Source organism: Microcaecilia unicolor, chromosome 5, assembly GCF_901765095.1.
Source record: "Microcaecilia unicolor chromosome 5, aMicUni1.1, whole genome shotgun sequence".
In the NCBI taxonomy this organism is placed as follows: domain Eukaryota; kingdom Metazoa; phylum Chordata; class Amphibia; order Gymnophiona; family Siphonopidae; genus Microcaecilia; species Microcaecilia unicolor.
The window spans coordinates 280,227,469-280,251,454 of record NC_044035.1 but is presented as its reverse complement, the minus strand read 5'-3'; the positions used below and the strand labels follow the sequence as shown (position 1 = coordinate 280,251,454).

Sequence of the window (23,986 nt, the reverse complement as noted above, 5' to 3'; positions counted from 1 at the left end):
TGTCGGGTCTACTTATTAAAGATTTTTGATTGTTCTAGTCCTAAAAGGCCAATTTGTTTTTTATAAACATGCACAAATTCAAAAGCAGCATATAGATATATACCCACACAAAGGATAACATACAGTTTTATTTTAGAAGTGTTTAAAGCAGCCTTTCCTCTGTGTTAAATAGTTTACAATCCTTAAAATTTTGTTAGCACTTAGGAAATATTGTTCATGTGCATTAAATCTCACCCTACCCGAATGTTATGTTAATTACTGGAAAGGGTTGGGAAAGGTGAAGGGGCAAGGAGGGCAATACTGCCATTATCATGTGGCATTATATCACTTTAACTACAGCTGTACAAGGACACAACAGAGTGCAGAATAAGACCAGCATGCTAGCAGAGTGCAGAATATGACCAGCATGCTGGATTTCTCACTTATTTCTTCATTTATTCTCATCAATTTTATCATGGCATCACTACAAATACTAACGATACTATTACTCCTTCTACTCACAATCACCACCCATGCGCTCATTCACAGAGACGCACAGGCAATCCCTATAATCACTCAGTACAGAAAACGATTGAAAAACCACACAGAGGCATATTTTCAAAGCACTTTGGGAGGCTAAGTTCCATATGTTTCTATGGAACTTTGGGAGGCTAAGTGCTTTGAAAATAAGCCTCACAGTCTCCCCCAAATGGTCTGCAAAATGCAGAGTCTCACAAGGATCATCAATATCACCCATCCTATTCAACATAATTATGGTCCCATTAGCCAACAAACTAGCATGATATGGCTTCAACCCATTCATCTACGCAGATGATCTATCAATCTACATACCATTTGACAAAGGCATGACAGAAATTGAAACCAAAATAACCCAAGGAGTAAATATCCTAGAATCCTGGGCAACTGCATTCAAATTAAAACTAAACAGAGAGAAAACACAATTCTTAATTCTCACACCCACCCACTGAAAGAACACATTCCCCAGGATCACTCTAAATGGATTTACTTATCCAGTAGCAGAAAGCATGAAAGTTCTAGGGATCACATTAGACAGAAACTTACCATTTGAACAGCATAAAACAAATGTTGTAACAAATATGTTCTGAACAATGTGGAAACTAAAGCACATAAGAGGCTACTTTCCAAGAAATGTAATCCGCATGCTAGTGCAAACACTAACCTTAATACATCTAGACTACTGGAATGGTTTATATGCCGGATGCAAAGATCAGGTCCTAAGAAAATTACAAACAGCGCAAAACACCACAGCATGGCTGATCCATGGAAAATTGCGTTACGACACAGCCACACCATTACTTCAGGCCTTACACTGGCTTCCCGTCAAGGCAAAAATATCCTTCAAGCTCCGTACACTAACCTACAAAATCATATTTGGTCTAGCTCCAAAATATACGGTAGACCTAATAACCCTGAGATGTAACATCAGTACGGAATCGAGAAACTATCTCACACGCCACTTCCCCAACTGCAAGGTACTGAAATACATTTCAGTTTACTCATTGCGTTTCTCATACCTATAAACTCAGAAATGGAATGCACTCCTGAAAGCGATAAGAAACATGAAAAACTACTTGATCTTCCGAAAACAACTCAAAGTTTTCTTCTTCAAGAAATTCTTCTACAAAGAATCAGAAGGACTACATACTAGACACATCAATCAGAAAAGGCCCTGTTAATATGATCCTCGCCATTAATATGTAATCCTTCCTTCCCACCACTAACGCAGATCATTCCTTCAAATGTAATTACTTTATTTCATGTAAGCCACATTGAAAATGTCAATTGGAATAGGTGGGATATAAAAGCAATAATAAATAAATAAATGCAGGCCGTTACTGCACATATTTAGTTCCCTTCCATGATTATTAACATTGCAGCTGCCTCACCCTAGGTGAAGATGGGCTATAAGTAAAGTAAATAAATAAACAAAGAAAACAAACTACATAAGTATTGCCACACTGGGACAGACCAAAGGTCCATCAAGCCCAGCATTCTGTTTCCAACAATGGCCAATCCAGGTCACAAGTACCTGGCAAGATCCCAAAAAAGTTCAATACATTTTATGCCGCTTATCCCAGAAATAAGCAGTGGATTTTCCCCAAGTCCATTTTAATAATGGTCAATTGACTTTTCCTTTAGAAAGCCTGCCAAACCTTTTTTAAACCCCGCTAAGCTAACCGCCTTTATCACATTCTCTGGCAACAAATTCCAGAGTTTACTTACACGTTGAGTGAAGAAACATTTTCTCTGATTCATTTTAAATTTACTGTTTTGTAGCTTCATCGCATGCCCCCTAGTCCTAGTATTTTTGGAAAAAGTAAACAAATGATTCACGTATACCCGTTCCACTCCACTCATTATTTTATAGACCTCTATCATATCTCCCCTTAGCCATCTTTTCTCCAAGCTGAAGAGCCCTAGCCACTCCAGCTTTTCCTCATAGGGATGTAGTTCCATCCCCATTATCATTTTTGTTGCCCTTCTCTGTACCTTTTCTAATTCCACTATCCAGCTTATTTTCAAAAGAGAAAGACGCCCATAGTTCAACCCAAATCGGGAGATGGGCGTCTTTCTCTCATGGGCAAACAAATCGGTATAATCGAAAGCCGATTTTGGTCTTCAACTGCAATCCGTCGCAGGAACAAACAAAGTGGACGGGGCATGTCGGAGGCGTGGTGAAGGCGGGACTGGGGCGTGGTTATCGGCCGAGGAGAGATGAGCGTCTTTAGCTGATAATCGAAACAAGAAGGGCGTTTTTGATGAGAATTTGATCCGCTTTATTTGGACCCTTTTTTTTTCAGGTCCAAGTCCCAAAAAAGTGCCCCAACTGACCAGATGACCACCGGAGGGAATCGGGGATCACATCCCCTGACTCCCCCAGTGGTCACTAACCCTCTCCCACCAAAAAAAACCCACTTTACAAACTTTTTTTCCCAGCCTGTATGCCAGCCTCAAATGCCGTACCCACTTTCATGACAGCAGAATGTGTTCTATCCTCTGACAGCCTTTCCCTGGTTCTGATGTGGCTCTCGGGTGAGTGTGACACCTTTTCTGTTATGCACACTGCAGAGTCACATCAGCAATGCATTGTGGTGGGTGTAGGGTATTGGGCTCCGTGATTCCACTAGCTTATGTTAAATGCTCACGATGTTGGTAGTTGGTAGGCTCTACTACCATGGTGCTTTTCCCTCTGCTTACTGGGTCAGAGTGTGCCCTGTTTTGTTTCCGGTAGTCCATGAGGTAGTGGCCATTTTTGTAAGCCAGTTTTAGCTCCCTTTCATGTGTTACCCACATTACTGAAAGTGGGCATTGTACAGCATTCTGCCAGCTCTGACCTACTGCCGCCACCTGAAACTGAACATGGCCAAGACTGAACTTCTTGTCTTCCCACCCAAACTCACTTCTCCTCTACCTCCACTCTCTATCTCGGTTGATAACATCCTCATCGTCCCCGTCTCATCTGCCCGCAACCTCGGTGTCGTCTTCAACTCCTCCCTCTCCTTCTCTGCGCATATCCAGCAGATAGCCAAGACCTGTCGCTTCTTTCTCTATAACATTAGCAAAATTTGCCCTTTCCTCTCTGAGCACACCACCCAAACTCTCATCCACTCTCTCATTACCTCTCGCCTTGACTACTGTAACCTACTCCTCACTGGTCTCCCACTTAGCCACCTATCCCCTCTTCAGTCCGTTCAGAACTCTGCTGCACGTCTTATCTTCCGCCTGAACCGATACACTCATATCACCCCTCTCCTCAAGTCACTTCATTGGCTTCCGATCAGGTACCGCATTCAGTTCAAGCTTCTGCTACTAACCTACAAATGCACTTGATCTGCAGCCCCTCCTTACCTCTCAACCCTCATCTCCCCTTACATTCCTACCCGTAACCTCCGCTCTCAAGACAAATCCCTCCTTTCAGTACCCTTCTCCACCACCGCCAACTCCAGGCTCCGCCCTTTCTGCCTCACCTCACCCCATGCATGGAACAAACTCCCCGAGCCCCCCTCCCTGCCCATCTTCAAATCACTGCTTAAAGCCCACCTCTTCAATGTCGCCTTCAGCACCTAACCACTACACCTCTACTCAGGAAATCCAGACTGCTCCAACTTGACATTTCGTTCTTTAGATTGTAAGCTCCTTTGAGCAGGGACCATCCTTCTTTGTTAATTTGTACAGCGCTGCATAACCCTAGTAGCACTCTAGAAATGTTAAGTAGTAGTAGTAGTAGTTGCTAATCTCAGTACCAGGGAGACTCTTTGCCAGTGGGGCACAACCTATGATCTGCAGTTAACTGTGAGTAAACGTGCTTATTCCAATAAAGGACGTTTTCGGAGACATTAGTCTTCAGGTGTCAACTGGAGTGCCAAGGTTCTATAGCAGCAACAAGTCCTAGAGGCCTGGAGCACTTTTAGTGGGTACCGCAGTGCACTTCAGGCAAGCGGACCCAGGCCCATCCCCCCTACCTGTAACACTTGTGCTGGTAAATGGGAGGTCTCCAAAACCCACTGTACCCATATGTAGGTGCCCCCTTCACCCCTAAGAGCTATGGTAGTGTTGTATATTTGTGGGTAGTGGGCTTTGGGGGAGGGGGTTGGGGGCTCAGCACCCGTGGTAAGGGAGCTATGCATGTGGGAGCTGTTTCTGAAGTCCACCGCACTGACCTCTAGGGTGCCCAGTTGGTGTCCTGGCATGTCAGGGTGGCCAGTGTACTACGAATCCTGGCCCGTCCCACGACCAAATGACTCGGATTAGGACGTTTTTGAGCTGGCCGGTTTTAGTTTCCATTATCACTAAAAAAAAAGGCCGCCCAGCTCAGAAACGAACAAATCCATGGCATTTGATCCGTACAAACAGTATTTTCGAAACAAAAACAAAGACGTCCATTTTGTTCGAAAATATGGTCTGTCCCTCCTCTTCACGTACCCGTTTTTGGACATAGATGCCTATGGAGATAGGCGTTCACGTTCGATCATGCCCCTCCATATCTTTTTTTGAGATGCGCTGACCAGAATTGAACACAGTATTCAAGGTTTTTACTGCCAACACACACTTAACCATTAACAAAACCTTTTAAGTTACTGTTTTTATATAATTTTGTATAACTATATTATGGATTTTAATATCAACCGTTAAGGGCATATATATAGGTGCATACGTTGTGCCTATTTTAAAATGAAACATATGTGCACAAAGTTACAGTCAAGGCCCTGGCCGGAACAAAGGCAGCCACAGAATAGGGATCTTTGATGGGCAGAGATGGCGCTTCCATTAAGCAAATTATGCATTTACTTTGAGTGCCAAGATTATAAGGGGTGGCAAAAGGCAGTAGGAAGGTAATTTAACTCCTCACCATCGTAGTACATTGCCCTCCCAGAGGCTCCACCCCAACGCTTATATTGGTAGTTCGGCCCTCATGGTCAGCAGGAAGGAGGGCACTTAATAGTGCTGTTTCCTCTTCTGTAGAAGGTCTATCTTACAGTATGAGCTGTAAGATCCCATAACCTTGTAGCTCACACCATGAAACTGACCTACCACTACTACTACTATTTATCATTTCTATAGCGCTACTAGACGTACGCAGCAAGGTACACTTGAACATGAAGAGACAGTCCCTGCTCGACAGAGCTTACAATCTAATTAGGACAGACAAACAGGACAAATAATGACCCTGAATAGTAGAGGAAACCAGTGCATTATTAAACACCTCCCATCAGTCAGGGAGGCTGAGCAGCAGGGGGAAGTAATGGGTTAGGACCTCCAGGGGAGCCAGGCTAAGCCAGTAGGTTGTATGAGGGGCCAGACCAGCAGGTATAAGATTACTGGTTTACCTAGATTGCAAAAAATCCTTGCAGTGCCCTGCTTAGGAGTAACCCAGTAGCAAGGAGTCCAAAGACTAGTGCAAAAGCAGTTTAACATTCACTATACATTTAGAAAGCACATAAGCAGTTCATGAGATTACCATAAGCAAAAACCAACAAAATAGGGACAAGAGCAAGGTCACAAAGAGAAAATATAAAACTACATCTGACACCACTTGGCAAAACTAAATTCCGGATTCTTTTTTTTTTTTTTTTTACTTTTTCACTTTTTGAGTTTAGCCTCAAGCCATTCTGAAATTGGGGTGTGCTCTGAAACTGGGCCACATTTTTAACAGCAAGTGTGTTTCAATCAATCTCTTATTTGCTAGAACGAGATAACGGTGCTGAGCTGCAGTGGAAACCCGACGTGCACGTAGACACACTCCTGAGCAGGAAATTGATGAGGACTCAGACTGGGAACATTTCCCTGACTCTGCAAAACCTTGAACATTCAGATAGGTAATTGCATTCTATGCTGTTGGCTGGACAAGCAAGCATCACAATTACTGTGGAATAATTTGCTTTACTCATAGTAATTGCAAATCATTGCAAGAGAAATTTACATAAACACAGGAACTGAAATTTAAATATCTGGATAGATGGATTACACTCCCAATACTATAGCATGGAATGAGGGAGGAGAGATATAGGCGGACAGATTAGCATACTCTCAGATTACTTCTCATTTTGGTTTGGAAATGGAAGTACAGGTTCTTACATGATTCCAGGTTTTAGATGAAAGGGTAGGTGCAACAATTGATTAAAGGCTACACAGTACAGAAGTTTCCATTGCAGACTCAACATGGAAAACGTGGAGGCTGGCACAAAGCAGAACAAGATGAAATATTTTAAACCAACCAACTTCACCCTTTTGTTGCAGTATATTATCTAATATTCTGTACTGCACCAAAAAACATATTACTTTAGTTTTAAAGACAGTCACTACAAGAACTCTGTGACAAAAGGTCCTATATATATATATATATATATATATATATATATATATATATATATATATAAACAAACAAAAACACAACCCCCCAAATTCTATATATAGCAACCAAAATTACACACCTAAATTTGAGCATGCTCCTCAACTGTGAACACATTTTAACTGATTAACTGAGTAATGAGCCTTTAACTAGCAATAATTGTGCACTAATAACCAATTATTGCATTTAATTGGCTGCAATTAAGATTTGCGCATGCATCTTGCTAAGCGCGATTCTATAAAGATACACAAATCTTTTAGCGCACAATTCAAGATGGGGTGTGGCCATGGAAGTGGCGTTCACTAAAGATATACACAGTATTATAGAATTCAGGGGATCTGCGGCTAATTTATGTGCCAGGATTTATAGCAGGTTTCAGTTGGTATAAATCCTCTCACTCAGTTTGGTGCAGAAATCCACTCTAAGCACTATTCTATAAATGGCGTATAACTAGGAGCACCATTTATAGAATAGAGCTCTGTGCTGATATTTTCAGCACCCAAATTTGAGTGCCATTTACTGAATCACCCAAAATGATCAACTGCATAAATTGTACATCACCAGCCCTACCAATAAGTATTGTACCCATTTTCAATTAAAAAGGGAAACAAATATATCAATTACTTTGATAATGATCATTTTAGAATTTAAAAATCTAAGAACATTTAGGGCCCTGTTTACTAAGCAGCACTACAGGCGCATTAATGTTTTCAATGCGCATTAACCATGTACATGAATACTATATCCCTATAGGCGCCTACATGGTTAGCACGTGTGTTAAGTGTAGACGCGCTAAAAACACTAATGCACCTTAGTAAACAGAGCTTTTAGCATGAATTCCTTCTGTCTTCTCTGAATATATTCATTTAGGGCCTGTTTTATCAAGCCGTGCTAGTGGTTCCCGTGTGGCAATGCCAACGAAACCCCATTCAAAGTGAATGGGCTTCATCGGCATTGCTGCACCGGGGACTGCTAGAGCGGTTTGATAAAACAGGACCTTATTTTCTTCATTGCAGAGTGTCTCTCCCTCACTCATTTACGTAAAAAACACTTTTAGGGCCCTATTTACTAAGCAGCATTATAGGCGCGTTAATATTTTTAACGCACGTTAACCATGTACGTGCCTACAATATCCTTATAGGCGCCTACATGGTTAGCGCATGTGCTAAGTATAAGCGCGCTAAAAACACTAACTCACCTTAGTAAACAGGGCCCAGAGGCTATTGTATGCAAAACAAAAGAATTCAATCTCCTCCCATAATATTTTTTTTCCAGATAAATATATGCTGAGGAATTCAAAAAAAGATGCACTCTAGCCAGACACTGAAAAACAAATTTTTCTTGTAACTGAATATAAAATAGGGGATTGCAGGGTTCAAAAAAAAAAAAAAAGCTACTGTACATCTAATATATTAAAGCCTTCTCACTGTAGATCTCTACATCTGTGTAAAAGCAGATGTAAATTACATTCTTGACTAACATTATTGCATCATCTTTGGTAGCCACGTTGACCCTATCAAAAAAGCACTTTGACTCATAATAGGCTGGAGTGAGCTCACAGAAAATATATATCTTGAAATAAAATAGTTTTTTTGAAAGCCAAAGTATTATGTTATAAATTTTGTTGTATTACAGTCCACTATGATACATAGCAAGAGACGAGCAAATCAAGGGGTCCCTTCACTAAATGGCGGTAAGCACTACCATGTGCTTTCCATGCACCAAAATGTACTAATGTACAGTCAGGCACCCTGCAGTAGGTCAGGCATCTGTGCGTGAACTGCTCCCCCTCCTTCTAGGCCTCCAGTCTGAACTATGCTCAGCAGCGACAGTCAGCAGGGTGCCTGTGAATCAGTGAATGTTCGCAGGCTCTGCCCACTCCTATATAGCCTTCCTGTTAAATCCATGAAGAGTACCAGGGTCTGTGAGCACACACTGATGCACACTATTGCTACCACTGCTGCCTTCATGCTTTGGGTACAAAGGGGGTAGGGACAGGAAATGGAGATCTGTTATTTTTTTTCTCATCATCATCACCATCATCTGAGGTCATGTGAATTTTTTAAGTGTTAAAATGGATTTATATTCCACAAAAACTGCACAAAATTGAAGATTAAATAAAGTGATAAAACCAAAAGATAACGGACCTTCAAGATGTATGCATGCTGATATTCTGTACAATCTTTATGGTATTTTTCCTTTAAGAGACTACCACTGCACTGTGAAGGCTTTTTTTGTTTCTTATTGTGGTGGTTACTTTTTTTTTTTTTTTAATGCAGATGTGTTTCCAGCTTCATCATTTGCAGTTACAAATTTAATAGCTCTTAGCACAGCAGCACCATGTGACTTCCTTCTATAACCTACAACTGATACCACACTGCATACCAAAGTGAACATGATAAACGAGCAGTATCATCAATGTTAAGCCATGGAAACTATATAAAAATGTTGTTAGACATGACTCTGAGATCTCATACATCCCTTCTTCCCACCCCCCACCCCCAATCCTCCCCGGCTGGCCATGTACTGCTGAATATTGTTGGTTAGTGGCTAGCAGATAGCCAGTTATACTGGGCGATATAACCGGCTATCCATCAACCTTTAAAGTCAGATTGGCCAAGTTTGGCGGCCATATATGTTGATGTGAAACCCTAGAACATCGTTGACTGGTATGACTTTAACCAGCTAGCGCTGAAAATTGGATTGGCTGGTTCAAGTCTGACCGGTCAAAGTTAAACCTGATATTCAATGCCAGTCACTGGAAACGGCCCCGCATTGAATATCAGCTCTCAGTGCTGACCGCGAGAGTTAAGTGGTCTAACTCCTGTAGTCTGAAAATTGGCCTCCCTGTAAACAGCAAGGCTTCAACAGAGATAAGTAAGCACAACTGTAATATTCAAGCTAAGTGTTCCAATAATACAATTTGTAGACTAACTAGGACCATTGTTCAGCCGGCAGTGGTCAGTGATTTTAAGGCACTGACACCATGGGCTGAAATTGACCTGGATATTCAACGCCAGACTAATCCAGGTGGTAGCACTGACTATTCTGGTCTTACCCAGATATCTATCTGAGCAATTTATGACTGCCATTTTCATAGTCCTAACTTGCCTGGATAGTTCTATGGGTACTGGCACAGAATAATGACTGTGCCCAGATAAGTTTCAGGTCTACTCCAACTCTGCCCCAGGCTACCTTGGCACTGACCGAAGTGGACCACTCCAGTGAGAGCACACACTAAGCAGATACTCTTGGGCTTGTCATTATAATTTTACTGGGTAGGAGTCTCTCTTGTCCAGTTAAATCATTTTCAATGTCAACCCCATTATTTCTAAAAGATTAAAAGCAGCATGGTTGCTATGTTATTTCACTGCAATTTAACAGAGACTTGAGTTTATTTAATGGAATATCAGCCATAATAAATGACAGATAAAATTTATTCTCTCATAACAGTGCTCCCTTCACAACAAGCTATGCCATCTTTTGATCTGACCTGCTTATTCTGTTATGATCTGAGGAAGACAGTGCTAGTTCCTGGAAGCTAGTACAAAAATTCATTAACTTAAATTGTTAATTGGTCTTAATTTCTGCACATTTCTACAGACAAACGAATTTAAACAACACTAGAAAAAAATTGATGCAAGATATTAAATCCAAGTACAGCTGAAAATCAAATGTAATTGATGGGGTCACATCACATGATAAAGATTCTTCATGATATAATGTGCCAAAAATCAATCTGGAATAAGTCACCCTGATAATCTTATCAAGGCTAGGTCTGATTTGACATTTTCCATTTGTTTGGATGCCTATCCCAATGTGATTTCAACTTCAACTGCTGCCATGAAATAATTTAGTCTTAAGTTTTCTCCAAACTGTCCACGGGAGATGCTATTAGAGAGATAGGGCTGAACTGCATTAACGGAGAACTATTAAAAAATGCTCAATGGATCAAAGAAGGACCCATTCTGGGTTGAAACATAATACAATGCAGAAGAAATGAAACAAGATAAAAAAGTCAAAGAATATCTGCCACTGAATTCCCATGACGCACAGAAGCAAAAAAAATGGTCCTTAACCTACCCCTTGTAGTTCGTTTTCACATGATTTGTGGCATTTCATTTATTTAATTGCATGTAATTGTTTGTCTTTATGTCAATGAGAACTTATTAGAACACAATTATTCTGAGATATGATTCATATCTCCTTGTAAATACAAACCTCAACATTCAGGCGTATTGATTCTTTCTTCCACTGTACAGTAAAGGTCATACCAAAACTAAATCAATGCAAAATAAAAATGGACAGTCAATCATTTGGGAGCAATCCACCATAAGCCCCATGTGAAACGCACAATGCACAGAAGCAAACAAAATGTCACAGACATAATCATCTGATGAAAGCTCCTCAGGCAGCTGAAACTTTGGCCTTGTTAAGTATTTGTTTGATAAGTAAGTTTTTCAAGATTTGCAGTCAAGGATGTCTGGCTTTTTTGCCTTACTGTTCAAGCAGATGAGAGTGGGGCTACCAGTTGGTTGGTGGGTGCTCCCAAAAGGACCCCCATTCCTAAGCAATCTCTAGTTCTGTTTCATCCTTATTTTTTCCCATTACAGAAGAACATAAGCAGTGCCATGCTGGGATCTTTTATGAAGATATCCAAACCTTTTTTAAACCCCGCTAAGCTAACCGCTTTTACAACAGTCTCTGGCAACAAATTCCGGAGTTTAATTACACGTTGAGTGAAGAAATATTTTCTCCGATTTGTTTTAACTTGACTTACTTGTTTGAAACAATTATTCTATAAGTATCACCAGCCTCTTCCAATGGGAAATTTTGTACTGGCATATAGCAGAGGGTTATAAAAAAGCATTCTCTGCTCTTTAAAGATTTAATATATGCACCTGCACTTTTACACATCAGATCTAGTAAACTAAGTGGGGAAGTTATCAATGTTCTATAAAGACATGTTATTTTAATTTTAACCCTAATTATTAGTAACTAGGGGCTAGATTCTATACATGGCGCCAAAAAATACCCACATAAATGTATTCTATAGGCCACACCTAAACTTCAGCATGGTTTACAGAATACACACTTAAATGGACAGTCGTGCAAAAATGGTGCAAATAGCTGTGCCTAAATGTATGCATGGAGCACCATTATTCTGCAATTACATGCATAGCTCTAAGCCACACCCCCGAAATATCTTGAAACACCCATAACCCTCCCATGTCTGCATCCCCTTTTTTGGACCACACATAACTTTACACGTGTTGGTTCCAATTAAATCTAATTAGTGCCAATAATTGCTTGTTAAAAAGCCAATTATTGGCACTAACTGGCTCATTATTATTTTAAATTGCATGTGCAAATTGGGAACACACCTATATTTGCACACACAATTTTTGGCAACTTTATAGGATCAGGGGGCAAGTCTCACTAAATAAAATGGGACCTGTGCTAAAGCAGCATGAGTGAGTGGTAAAATAACATGACTTTAAGGGGGAAATTACTAATGTGGGCTACTGTTAAGACACAAGCACATCCCTGAATCACATCTGAGAAAACCCAGCGCTGAGGCAGAAGGGACTTGTTTCCTGGGAGCATCCCTTGCCTCCCAGTCCAGGTGTCTGCGTTTGATAATTTTCTAAAACCATTTTTATATTTACCCTCTTGGGGGGGGGGGGGAGCAAATAACTCTCTTTGTATCCTCTATTAGGGAAGAACCCCCTCTGTACTTCAGAGCAGGCCCCCCCCCCAAATTGAATCCAAGGCCCCTGGTTTGGCTGGCGGGGGTCCCCAGGCTTCACACATGCTCGGTTTCACTAAAACCGAGCATGCATGCAACATGAGAGGAAGCAGAGAAGGCAATGCGCAGAGAACGGCGCTGGAGAAAGGCTTCGGCTGGTGGGGGTTGGGGATCTTTGCCAGCCAAGGAATGTGGGGTTGCGGCAGTGAGGCGGCCATACTGTGACCCCCCACACACACTTCGGGCTCATACCCCCCAAACATTGAGGTCTGGCTATGCCCCTGCTTCAGGGGGCTTAAAGAGGAGATTTTGACATTTATTTTATTGTCCAGAGATGTATACATTGGTGGTGCCTGATCCAGGTACCAGGCTCTGTGAAGGCCTTTCCTGCAGAAAGAAGCATAGCTCCAAGAAGAAGTATTGTGAGGAGTAAAGTACCCATTTGGGTACTTCTAGGAGAAGATAAAGGAGAAGGAAATTTGGAGGAGTCCAGGGAACTTGAGTGCTATACTCAAGCCTTTGCTTTGATTGTGCTTTTAGCTTTAGCTTTTGTGAACTACACATAGCTTCTTCGTGTGAAATCACCAGTAAAGGTATTCTATTTAAAACATACCCACCTGCCTTTGTGACTTCTGGAGCTTATTTCCCTCCAGTTTAGGCCTTAATTTTGCCTTCCCTTATCCACCAGGACCTTTCTATATATTTCACTGAAAGTTTTGCTGTTCCCCCCCCCCCCCCCCCCTTTACTTAGGGCCTCAGTCACCTCTTTCTTTAGTTTGAGACCTCTAGAGTCACACTCAGCCCCTGAGAGGTCAGCTATAAAAAAAAAAAGCCATGACATATTTTATTGGAATCATATGACAGAGTCAAGTATATCAAAACCTTCAGAAAGGTCAAAATCTTTTGAAGAGCTGAAATGATGGTTTTAAAAAAAAATGAAATTATTCCCAATTAAACCAGCAGAGGAAGAAACAAAGTTTCACAAATCCCAAGAGACAAGCAGAATATATAGAAACCAAAATATCACACATTTAAAAAAGCAATTTAGAAATTAACACCCATATATTCCTATGGGTGTCTCGCACTAAAAATGCTAGCGCACCTTAGTAAACAGTGTCCTAGAATTCTTATTAAGAATTATTTTAAACTGCTGACCTGAGTTTTCCATGTGTTGAGGAGACATGGTCCCCAGTATCTGAAGACTGATTAGACCTAAGGTGAGAATTCCAACCGACCTAAGAAACCCAAGTCAGACCTAGGGCCTTCCCAATAGCTGCTCTTCAGTTTACCTTTGAAAATATGGCTCAAATTTATGTCACATTTAGAAAAAAAAAAATCTGTAAGGGGGTAAGGGTTATGTATTTGATACATACCTTTCTGTAGTACAACCAAAAGAGTTTACATAATGTATGGGTACTTTTCAGGGGATTCACAATCTGACCCCCCTTAATAAACAGGGGGTTAAGTTTTGTACCTGGGGCAATGGTGGGTTAAGTGACTTGCCCAGGGTCTAAAGGAGCCACAGTGGAAACTGAACCCAGTTCTCAGCTCACTGGATTAATCATTAAGCTACTCCTCCATTCCAGTAGCTTTTTCCTGGTCCTAGAAAAAAAAATCCACTATGAATGGCAGTGGTAGATTCCTTGGCATGCTGAAGTTAGAGCACAGAGAGTTAGCACTGCTTGTTGCAGGCCTAGTATCTGTTGCAGTCAGCCATCTTTTGGATCAAAAACGGTTTTTCCCTGGCTCTATTTTACTTATCTGTTTTTTAATGAGTCTGTAAAATATAGGGCAATTTTTATGGTATGAAGGGCCAGGGAAGCATTGTGTTAAATGATTTCTATCAAAATGAATAATTTTTTTTAAATCCTGGTTCTACATTTCACAAAACCAGAAGGTAAAAAATAAAGAAAAAAAAAGGTACAGGACAATAAAATAGCAGACTATTAAAAAAAAGGCTTAGTTTTGTTTAACTCTTCTACTTTGGCCATGGTTCAAATGGTTTCATGTCTTCAATGTACATGGTCTAAATATCAGACAAAAGACTAAAGGACCATCCTCTGTTTGCAGCTCAGATCTTATACCTCATACACTATACACACTCACAGCATCAATGAACCTTCCAATCTACACATCAGTAGTAGATATTACATGTGCCAGTGGTCTTCACTCATTTTTAAGTCCAGGTTACTTTGGATCCATTGAGCTAAAGGATGGCCACTAAATAATTTCCCATGTGAGGTCACAACACTGCTGACCAATATGTGTCCATGACATCCACCCCATTCGCCCGCCTTCAAACTGTTTATTGGGTGTATCCCAGTGGTTCCCAAACCTGGTCCTGGAGGCACCCCAGCAAGTAAGGTTTTCAGGATATCCTCAATGAATATTCATGGAAGAGATTTGCATGCAGTAGAGGCAGTGCATGAAAATCTCTCTCATGAATATTCATTGTGGGTGCCTCCAGGACCAGGTTTGGGAACCACTGGTGTATCCTCAAGGATGGGAGCATTTCCAAATACATTCTCTTCACCTACAGAGAAATGCCTTGTCCTTCAGTATGCAGCTCTTCCCCTCATCCACTTCCCTCTTTCTATCATGAGAGTAGCAGAAAAAACAGAATGATGATTAGGGCCACCCTAGAGGTCTTCAATGCAAGTCTCAGGGGTCAATGGTGGCCCTTGAAGAACACTGACACATACAGCACATGTTTGACTCTCGTCGCATAAAGCCAAAGCAGTATTGCCTTTGGAAAACCTGACTACATCAAAAGTTATGCAGGTTTGGGCCTGGCTAGTACCTGCATGGTGGGGCCAGCAGAGATCCAATTTCTGTGGGCTACAGAAGGCCATAAACTACTGCAGTATCTTGCCAAGATTAATCATGTTCACCATGGTGAAGCCAAGAACACTCAATTACGTAACAGGTAAGGTATTTTACACCACACATCATGAGTTCTGACAGTGGGGGTAGGGAAGGACACCAGCAGGACACCAGCAGCTGTCCTCATGCAAAGTCTCAAAAACACAGCAAGACCAATTGGTTCATCCAGTCTAAATCTTCTGGGGGGTTTTCTTACCACTTTGAGTCATAGCCATAACATTTTTAATATAATTTCTAACTGAAAAATTTATAGTGACTTAATCCCCCCTCCCAAACTGTTTAACTTTCACTGTTTGTTATGGTTACTACTGTTCAAATCGTTCAAGCTACTGCATTGTAGAATCCCTGAATCAATGGATGATCTCTGCATCAAACTAGATCTCAGGGAATGTGGTCTAATTTGATTCACAAGTACAGTGTCATTTGTGACATCACAGAAAAATATTGATCAACTGGAATGAATGCGAGGTCATTTGTGACTTACTCCCATGGCTGCTCCTAAATGGACTAGAGAGCTATAAGGCAACTATTTTGTAAATTAAAAAATAAACAAAAACATAGAAGTTTTCCTTGATGACTGATGCAACCTCTCAAAAATGTCCAAATGTGTGCTTAAAGCTCCAACATTTTTTCTGCATGCAAAGAATATTTCAAAACATTAACAAAAAGGCACTTCTGTGAAGCTGCATGCTTCTTGAATTCCAATGTTATTCTCACAATAATGTACTCTTTTAGAAAGCAAAAAACATAAATCCGTGAACCAAAGCAGCCAAGATTCAAATGCTACTTCTCTTACATATGTTTCTTGTGACCCTGGGCTAGAAACTTCATCCTTCACTGCCTCAGATACCAACCTAGATAAGTCCTCTGGCTGTCTTCCCTAATTCTCCTTTAACAATAAGTATTCAGCATCCGGTTTTTTTCTTCCTACCCCAGTCTTGCTTCACATGATTCCCTGACCCTAAAAGAGAATGACCCTCAATCTTCTTGGACCACTCCTTCCAATCATCATTCTTCTTCCCCTTCACACATCTAGTAACATTTGTCATTTTCCACTTACTTCTTCACACCCTCACTTCAGAATCCTAAATTGTGTCACACCCTTGAAGAAAGTGGTTTGGGGGCAGGATTGAAAAGAGGGGTCTCAAAACTGGAACAAGAAGGACAACTGTGGAGATGACAGAGGTTCAAGGACAATGGGAATGAGAAGAAAAGGAGAAGGACAGGAGTATCAATAATGGGAAAAATGAGAAGGTGTATCATGGAGAAAAATGGTGTTAGAAATGCGACACCTGAGTAAGGGTATAGAAGAGTACCACAGAAGGAGGTGGAGGAAAAACCCAAAGGGGGCAGGACAAGAAGGTAGAGGCATCATGAATATAAGGGAAGGTGTCTGGAGAAAGAAACATCAGAGAAAGGCTTGGGGACAGCAATATAAGAGAATGATGCCTAAAAATGTAACTAGGAGGAGGCAGGACTCAGGGACAACATCAACTAGTGGGAGACAAAGTGAAGTATGACCTGATGTGGGGCCAGAATTTCAGTATTGCCAGGGGCAGGGCTCATCATCATCATCATCAGTGAAGGCAAGGGTAGGACTCCTCAAAATGACAATGAATGTATTAAAACAAGTGGGCATGAAACTCATTGGCATCACCTGCTGGCAGACAGCAGGGAGGTGGCAGAATTCACCTGTATAACATAGGGGAGGCAGAGTTTATTGGTACCACAATGAAGTAAAACTTCCCAGCATCTGTTATCATCAACCATGTACTGATGGAGCTCATCATCAAGTAACTGGGGGATGGGAGGGATCACTGGTGGGTGAGACTCAGGAGCAACAATCGTGTAGTGAGAGGTCAATAGAGTTTGACAGTGTCACTGGTGGAGGTACAGAAACAGGACTTGTCTCTATTTATAGTAGGATGGGGGAGGGGAACAATGATCATTAATAATCCTTTTGCATATTCCCTGTGCTTATTGTGATGACATACAGTGGGTCCCAGGTAGCTTGTTATGAAAGGTGCAAAGCTTTGCCTTCAGAACCTCAAAGGAGTACTTTATCACTGCAAGTAGTCTTTGAGCAAAATATCCTTACGTGATATACATTAGAGATGCTACTCAGCTCTAGACTGTATTGATCTTCCAGCCTGAGCAGCACTAAACTATTTTGAGCTATAGAAAATGAAAGGTTTTGTTTATATGCTGATTTTGAGTACACTGGATATAACATTTTAGAATTTACCACCTCACCCTTGTAACTGCAGAAATCATGTCAGATTGTATGTCAATAATGAAAACAACTTTCAAACAGCAAATACTGAATCTGATGGCAGCAATTCATTGTTGATTTTATTGCCCTAGCAATCTTCTTGGCTTGTGGGATGCCTGTGAAAACTGTCCAGAGAACACTTGCTGAGTAATGCAACTAAAGTTTTCAAGTACTTATTTCAAATCCTGATGACATGGGATGCTGGGCTTTCACAGAGGTAAAGTGGGCACTTAGATGCCATTTACATTACCACACAGCAGGGGGCTACAGCTACTACATCTGAATAATCTCTTAACCCAGCTCCTTGCAGAAAGGATGCTAAAAAGAATTATTTTTTTAAACATTAGTTCCATGCACATTTAAACCCATTTTAATATCTATATGTTTACTGCTTGTTACTTGTTTCATCCTTGTAGTGCATGCCCAGGTATGCACTATACTTTTAAAATCACAGCTCACGCTGACTTCTAATTAGAGTCAGCCACCAGAAATAATTTACCATTAATGAAAAAAAAAGCAAAGAAAGGCAGGTATGCTACATGAATTGTAAATTTTTACATTTGAGTGTAAATAGGCTTAAACAGCCTTACCCCCATGGAACTGTATCCTCAGCTAATATAATTTTGATCATAACTACCACTGCACAGAGATAGGCAGGCTAGCATTAAAGTCTCCCAAGCTCTGAACTCAGCTGACATTGCTCTCTCCCCCTTATCTTTGCCGGCCTTTCCCTTCACAGTTAGCAGAAGATATTACCTGTCTCTTGGGAAGGGAAAGGGGGGAGGGGGGAGATGCAAACATGAACTGCTGTGAATCCTAATATTACAGAAACCAGCTCTTGCCAGCAAGGCTTTTTGGGAATGCTGTCAATTATTAAACTACCTTCCCCAATTGAAATCTGCATGTGCCAGTTGTAGAAAGGGCACAGAAAGATCCCCACCACTGACTAAAACCGGGCAGTTTGACTTCAAGTCAGTCTCAGTGCTGGAGGGAATGAAGCTAATTAGTCCGATTTAAATAGAAAAAAAAATAAAAGAGGAATCGCCCAAGCGTCAAGGACATAATTTACTTCCACCCCACACTTTACTGGACTTACATCTTTAAGATGCTTCAGATCGCTGGACCAAATCAACATCGCTATAATAGTGTTTGCATGGAAATAGAACCTAAAGCTTTTTTTTTTTTTTTTGTTAAGCCAAACCTGGTTATCAGAATATGCAATAAGAATTTGATGCAAAGCTTGGTCGGCTGCTAAAGATAAATACATTGGAGTTAATCTGTCAAATGTCCCAAAATGGAAGGGTAAAACCGCACACGGAGAACCTTACAGGCATGGAGGGCTACTAGCAAAAAGAGTCTAAACTTGGTCTATCATTCATCTCGCTTCCCCGATATAGCAACGATGGTAGGAAACACGTCCCGAGCCTGTAAACAAGGTTTATATTTTGACTGGATATAAGCATAGCAGTTTAGAGACGTCGACAAAGCAGTCTACCCACCCTCGAGCTACCAAGGAAACTTTAAAAGCTAAATACAGTAGCTGTTTGTTTATTTTTAAAGGGGATTTACAAAATCAGGATTCTTAACTGGCTATCCTGGTGCCATCTGAATCTGAAAGAGGCAACCGATCTGAAAAACGCATTACCGGTGTTTAAAAAAGGGGGGGGGGGGGGGCGAGGCCCGGCCTCCACTAAAAAAAAAGAAGCAAGTCAGTGGAAGCTGTTCACTTTCAGCCAGGGGGGGTGGGAAGCTTTCTGGTACTTTTCCTACCGGATGCTCACATGGGGGGTGGGGGGGGGGGGGGTTCTCCCTTTATATTTCTAATGTATAAAAGCATCAGCATAGGAGCGCTGCTTATATTTTGAAAAGGCACCTGATATGACTGTATTTTCCTTAATATGCCAAACAGCCAGTCATCCAACTTGTGATCCTTCCAGGAAGGAGGTTTTTTCCAGTGTACAGGACTTAGCCACTGAAATACAAATGCACTTAATGGAAGAAGACCACCAGCAGGTGCAGGTTCCTGCTAAAATCCTAAGATTCAAACAGTTCCTTGGAATGACATCTCCGAAGCGGGAAGAGGTAGATAAATAACACAAAGGATGACATAAGCACTGCAAAATTCCTGGATTTTCAGTGCAATCAGAACAGCAGCTAAGCACGCAGCACAATCCAGTGCAGCCAGATCCCACTGCAGAACTCTCTTCCAGTTGCGCTTGAAGATCCACCCCCCTCCCAATATGTCCTCAGAGGATGTTTAGCCTTCTGAGTGATTATTTGCATGGTGCCTGATACCCATCTACACATTACGCATGTCTCACAGGACAATGCGATGCTAACTTTACATATTAGGCTACTCCCCGCTATGAGAGGGACAAAATGAAGCCCGCAAGGTCACATAATTCTTTATTTCCCTGTTCTAAAAAAAAAAAAAAACACACACACACACACAATGAATTGCCACAAATCCCTTCCTTCCCTACTTTATCACGCCAGATGTCACCCCATGGAACAGCCATTAAAATAAGTTCGCCGACAGTTCACTGACTTCATTTTTATAGTAGAAGGCTACCTACTGCCATTTAGTTCTCAAGATTGTTTAAAAAAATATTATTAAACCAGCAGCAATAGATTCACTCAAGCTGTCAACTTCTCTTCGTATCAGGACACACACATTAAAAAAAAACCCCAAGGAAAAGCATCTTCTGAAGAAACCGAGCACTACCAGCCAAGACATCAAGTGCACTCCTGAAAAAAATGTTTTTTAACATTAGTTTTCCCCTACCAAAAGATCTGTTCGAGCGGAGCAGTAGAAACACATTTGCATTAGAATGGGGTTTTTCTGTCTTGAGGCTAGAAGGTAGTTTTTTATTCCACTGCGGTGGAGGGGGAAAAAGCAACGTTTGGATTGAAAGAGAAAAGGCACGAAATTCTGCTTGAAATAAACAAATCAAGCCGAGGGGGTTGGAAAATAATCGCCTGAAGCCGACAACTGGATGTAAAGTGCATGCACACACTGCCCGAAAAACGCGCTGGCAGCGGATGCACCAAGGCGAACCTTTGCCCAGGATGGTGCAGTGCATGCTCGCTGGCTCAGCACTGCCCAAGCTTCCACTTTTAATAGACCAACAACAGAGACAGGGAGAGGGGGGTATGCAGAGTGCTGCCACCGGCATCCAGCACAAACACACGGCACAGAAGGAAGTTCATTATCGCGATTACTTTCAAGGATTGCTTCTGGGTTTTATTTTTTTTACCTTGTAGAAGAAGAACAGCTAAACCGTAGGCACAGAGAAGTACACTCGGCTTTCTAATCATCTTCGAGCTCTATCTGCAGAGGAATTTTGCTGCCTTTTTTTTCTCTCTCTCTCTCCTTTCTTGCCACTGAAAGCGCAGTATCCCAGGGAAAATTCGGAGCACAGGTATTAAGTTTCTTCGTGTGCTTCTCTCTCTGTCTTGCAGAAATGAAACAAAGCGAGATGCAGAGCGGAGTGGTTTTCCTGCCGTTGGCTGCCGGGAGGAGCAGGTGGGAGAGAGCCGGGGGAAGCCCAGGGAAGGCAGCTCTGGCAGCCGCTGCTCAGGGGAGGCTCTTGCAAAGTCTAAAGTCAGGGCGCTGCCGGCACACACAAAAAAAGCAGGTCCTCCCCTTTAAAACTCCCCTTTAAGAGAGGTGCAGGGGCGGGGGGGCTGCCATCCTTGGAGGACTCAGGCAGGCTTTGGTCCTCCGAAGAAGGGATGGGGGGGGGGGGCTGCCGCCTTTTTTCCCCCTCCTTCTCTGTCTCTCTGACAATGATATCAATAGCACAATCCTGCCTGGAATCGCCAGAGCTTTCAGGGGATCCCCCTTATTACCTGCTCTTTTCATGCCCCTCCCGCCATGATTTTCATGACTTGCTTTACGTATTCCTGTGATTCTTATTTTCTTGCCTCCCCTCTGAAATTTTACTTATGTTACATGGGGAGGGCACCCTGCACTCTTGTTTTCTATGGAAGTGCCAGGAAAAAAAATGCTATCAAAAAGAGCACAGGCGAATAGGAGAGTTTTGTTATGGATGAGCTGTGGTTTTCCTTAGCCCCTTCGGAGCTCTGGTGGCAGCTGTGAGAGACAGCTAAAGCGAAAGAGGGATAATTTCCCAGTAAAGCACGGATTTATGCATGTTTCCATTATTTCCTAAGGAACTTTCTCCAGCCAGCTGACAAGTATGGTCATTTTTGAGATTCCCAGGCTAAAAATAGTAAGATAGAAATGAATCCACCTGTGCCCTTCATCCTTTTGATTACAAATCTGGAGGAGTGGGGGGGAGGAGGGTTGATTTTTTAAAGGGAAATGGGTTTTGATATACCACCTTTCTGTGGTATTTTGCAACTACATTCAAAGCAGTTTACATATATACAAGTACTTATTTTGTACCTGGGGGAATGGAGGGTTAAGTGACTTGCCCACAGTCACAAAGAGCTGCAGTGGGAATTGAATCCAGTTCCCCAGAATGAAAGTCCACTGCACTAACCAATAGGCTACTCCTCCACTCATTTTGCATGCAGAATATGACTTTTCTAAAAATTTGCAGCTGAATATGCATGTAAAGCAGCCAACACCATGATGCTCCGCCCTTTCTGCCTCACCTCACCCCATGCTTGGAATAAACTCCCTGAGCCCATATGCCAGGCCCCCTCTCTGCCCATCTTCAAATCCTTGCTCAAAGCCCACCTCTTCAATGTCGCCTTCGGCACCTAACCACTACACCTCTATTCAGGAAATCTTGACTGCCCCAACTTGACATTTCGTTCTTTAGATTGTAAACTCCTTCGAGCAGGGACTGTCCTTCTTTGTTAAACTGTACAGCGCTGCGTAACCCTAGTAGCGCTCTAGAAATGTTAAGTAGTAGTAGTAGGAATAGGCTTTCTAGGTTACACTTTGGGTGGAGCAGACATGGGCTTGCCATGTAGACACATAGGGGTCGATAGTCAACAGCGGGCAAGAGACATATTGCCCAGTCTATTTAGTAGTACTTAACTGCACAGTGCTGCTTTACCTCTCCTCTGACTGCTGCAACACCGTCCTGGCAATCCATGGGCAGTCCGGGAGGAGCCGGCAGTTGAGTGGGTACCACAAAAGGCAGTCCTGTCTTTGCCCATTTAGCTATGTGGGTTCTGGCACTGAATATCGGCCAGCACTTGTATAACTTCCGGATCGATTATGATATCAGTGATATTCCTGGCATTGAATATTTAGATTAGATTCAGCCTGCCGCGGCCAGCGGCTTTAAGATCACTGACCGTTATGGTCTGAATGTTGGGGGGGGGGGGAATAATTTATAAAATATACAAATGCACGCACAGAGTGAATTCATACATTTATATCTTCATCAGTGAAGACATAAATTTGTACATGAGGATGTGTGTGCTGCTGGAGCTGGTATAAAGACTAGGGGACATTCAATGAAGTTACATAGAAATACCTGTAAAACAAATAGGCGGAAATATTCTTTTCACTATACGAATAGTTAAGCTCTCGAACTCGTTGCCAGAGGATGTGGTAACAACGGTTAGCACGTCTGGGTTTAAAAACGGTTTTGACAAGTTACTGGAGGAAAAGTCCATATTCTGCTATTAACATAGACATGAGGAAGCAACTGCTTGCTCTGGGATTGGTAGCATGGAATGTTGCTACTATTTAGGTTTCTGCCAGGGAGTTGTGACTTGAATTGGCCACTGTTGGAAGCAGGATACTGAACAAGATGGACCGTAGGTCTGACCCAGCATGGCTGTTCTTATGATTCTCGGTGCATATTTGATAAATGTGTGTACGCTTATTGATTACATTCATAAAATAGGTGACTTTTTGTGTGTTTCATATAGGTTCCCTTTTATAAATGTATCTGCAGTATGGGGGTGTATGGTTGGATTTCTATATCTGAGAAGTCTTTATCTCATTACAATTTAATTTCATAAAATGTAGGACTTTAAGGGGCCCTTACTGTGCTATGGGAAGCACTAATATATACTAACCGCAACAAATAATGGCTTACCGCAGGGTGCACTGAGGCATCCCATGGTAAGTTTCAAATGTACAAACACTATAAAATAAAATGTATTTTTTAGCACTGGAAGCAGGTCTGGGGGGTGGAGAGTGGGCGTGTTCTGTGCTAATCAGTTTAGCTACATTGCCACAAACTAACCAGTTAGCTCATGCTTAGCGCATGAGCTCTTA

At 41.9% G+C, this 23,986-nt stretch overlaps 1 protein-coding gene across 1 annotated transcript in view; it reads right to left on the bottom strand.

The window, feature by feature from the left end:
• The window catches only part of CADM2 (cell adhesion molecule 2), a 1,618,262-nt gene extending 1,596,910 nt beyond the window's left edge, over nt 1–21,352 (bottom strand). The window contains exon 1 of the mRNA XM_030204240.1: nt 21,033–21,352. Within this exon, the coding sequence (XP_030060100.1) occupies nt 21,033–21,093 (61 nt within the window). The 5' untranslated portion in view covers nt 21,094–21,352. The remainder of the gene's footprint in view (nt 1–21,032) is intronic.
• Between the last annotated feature and the right edge of the window lie 2,634 nt (nt 21,353–23,986).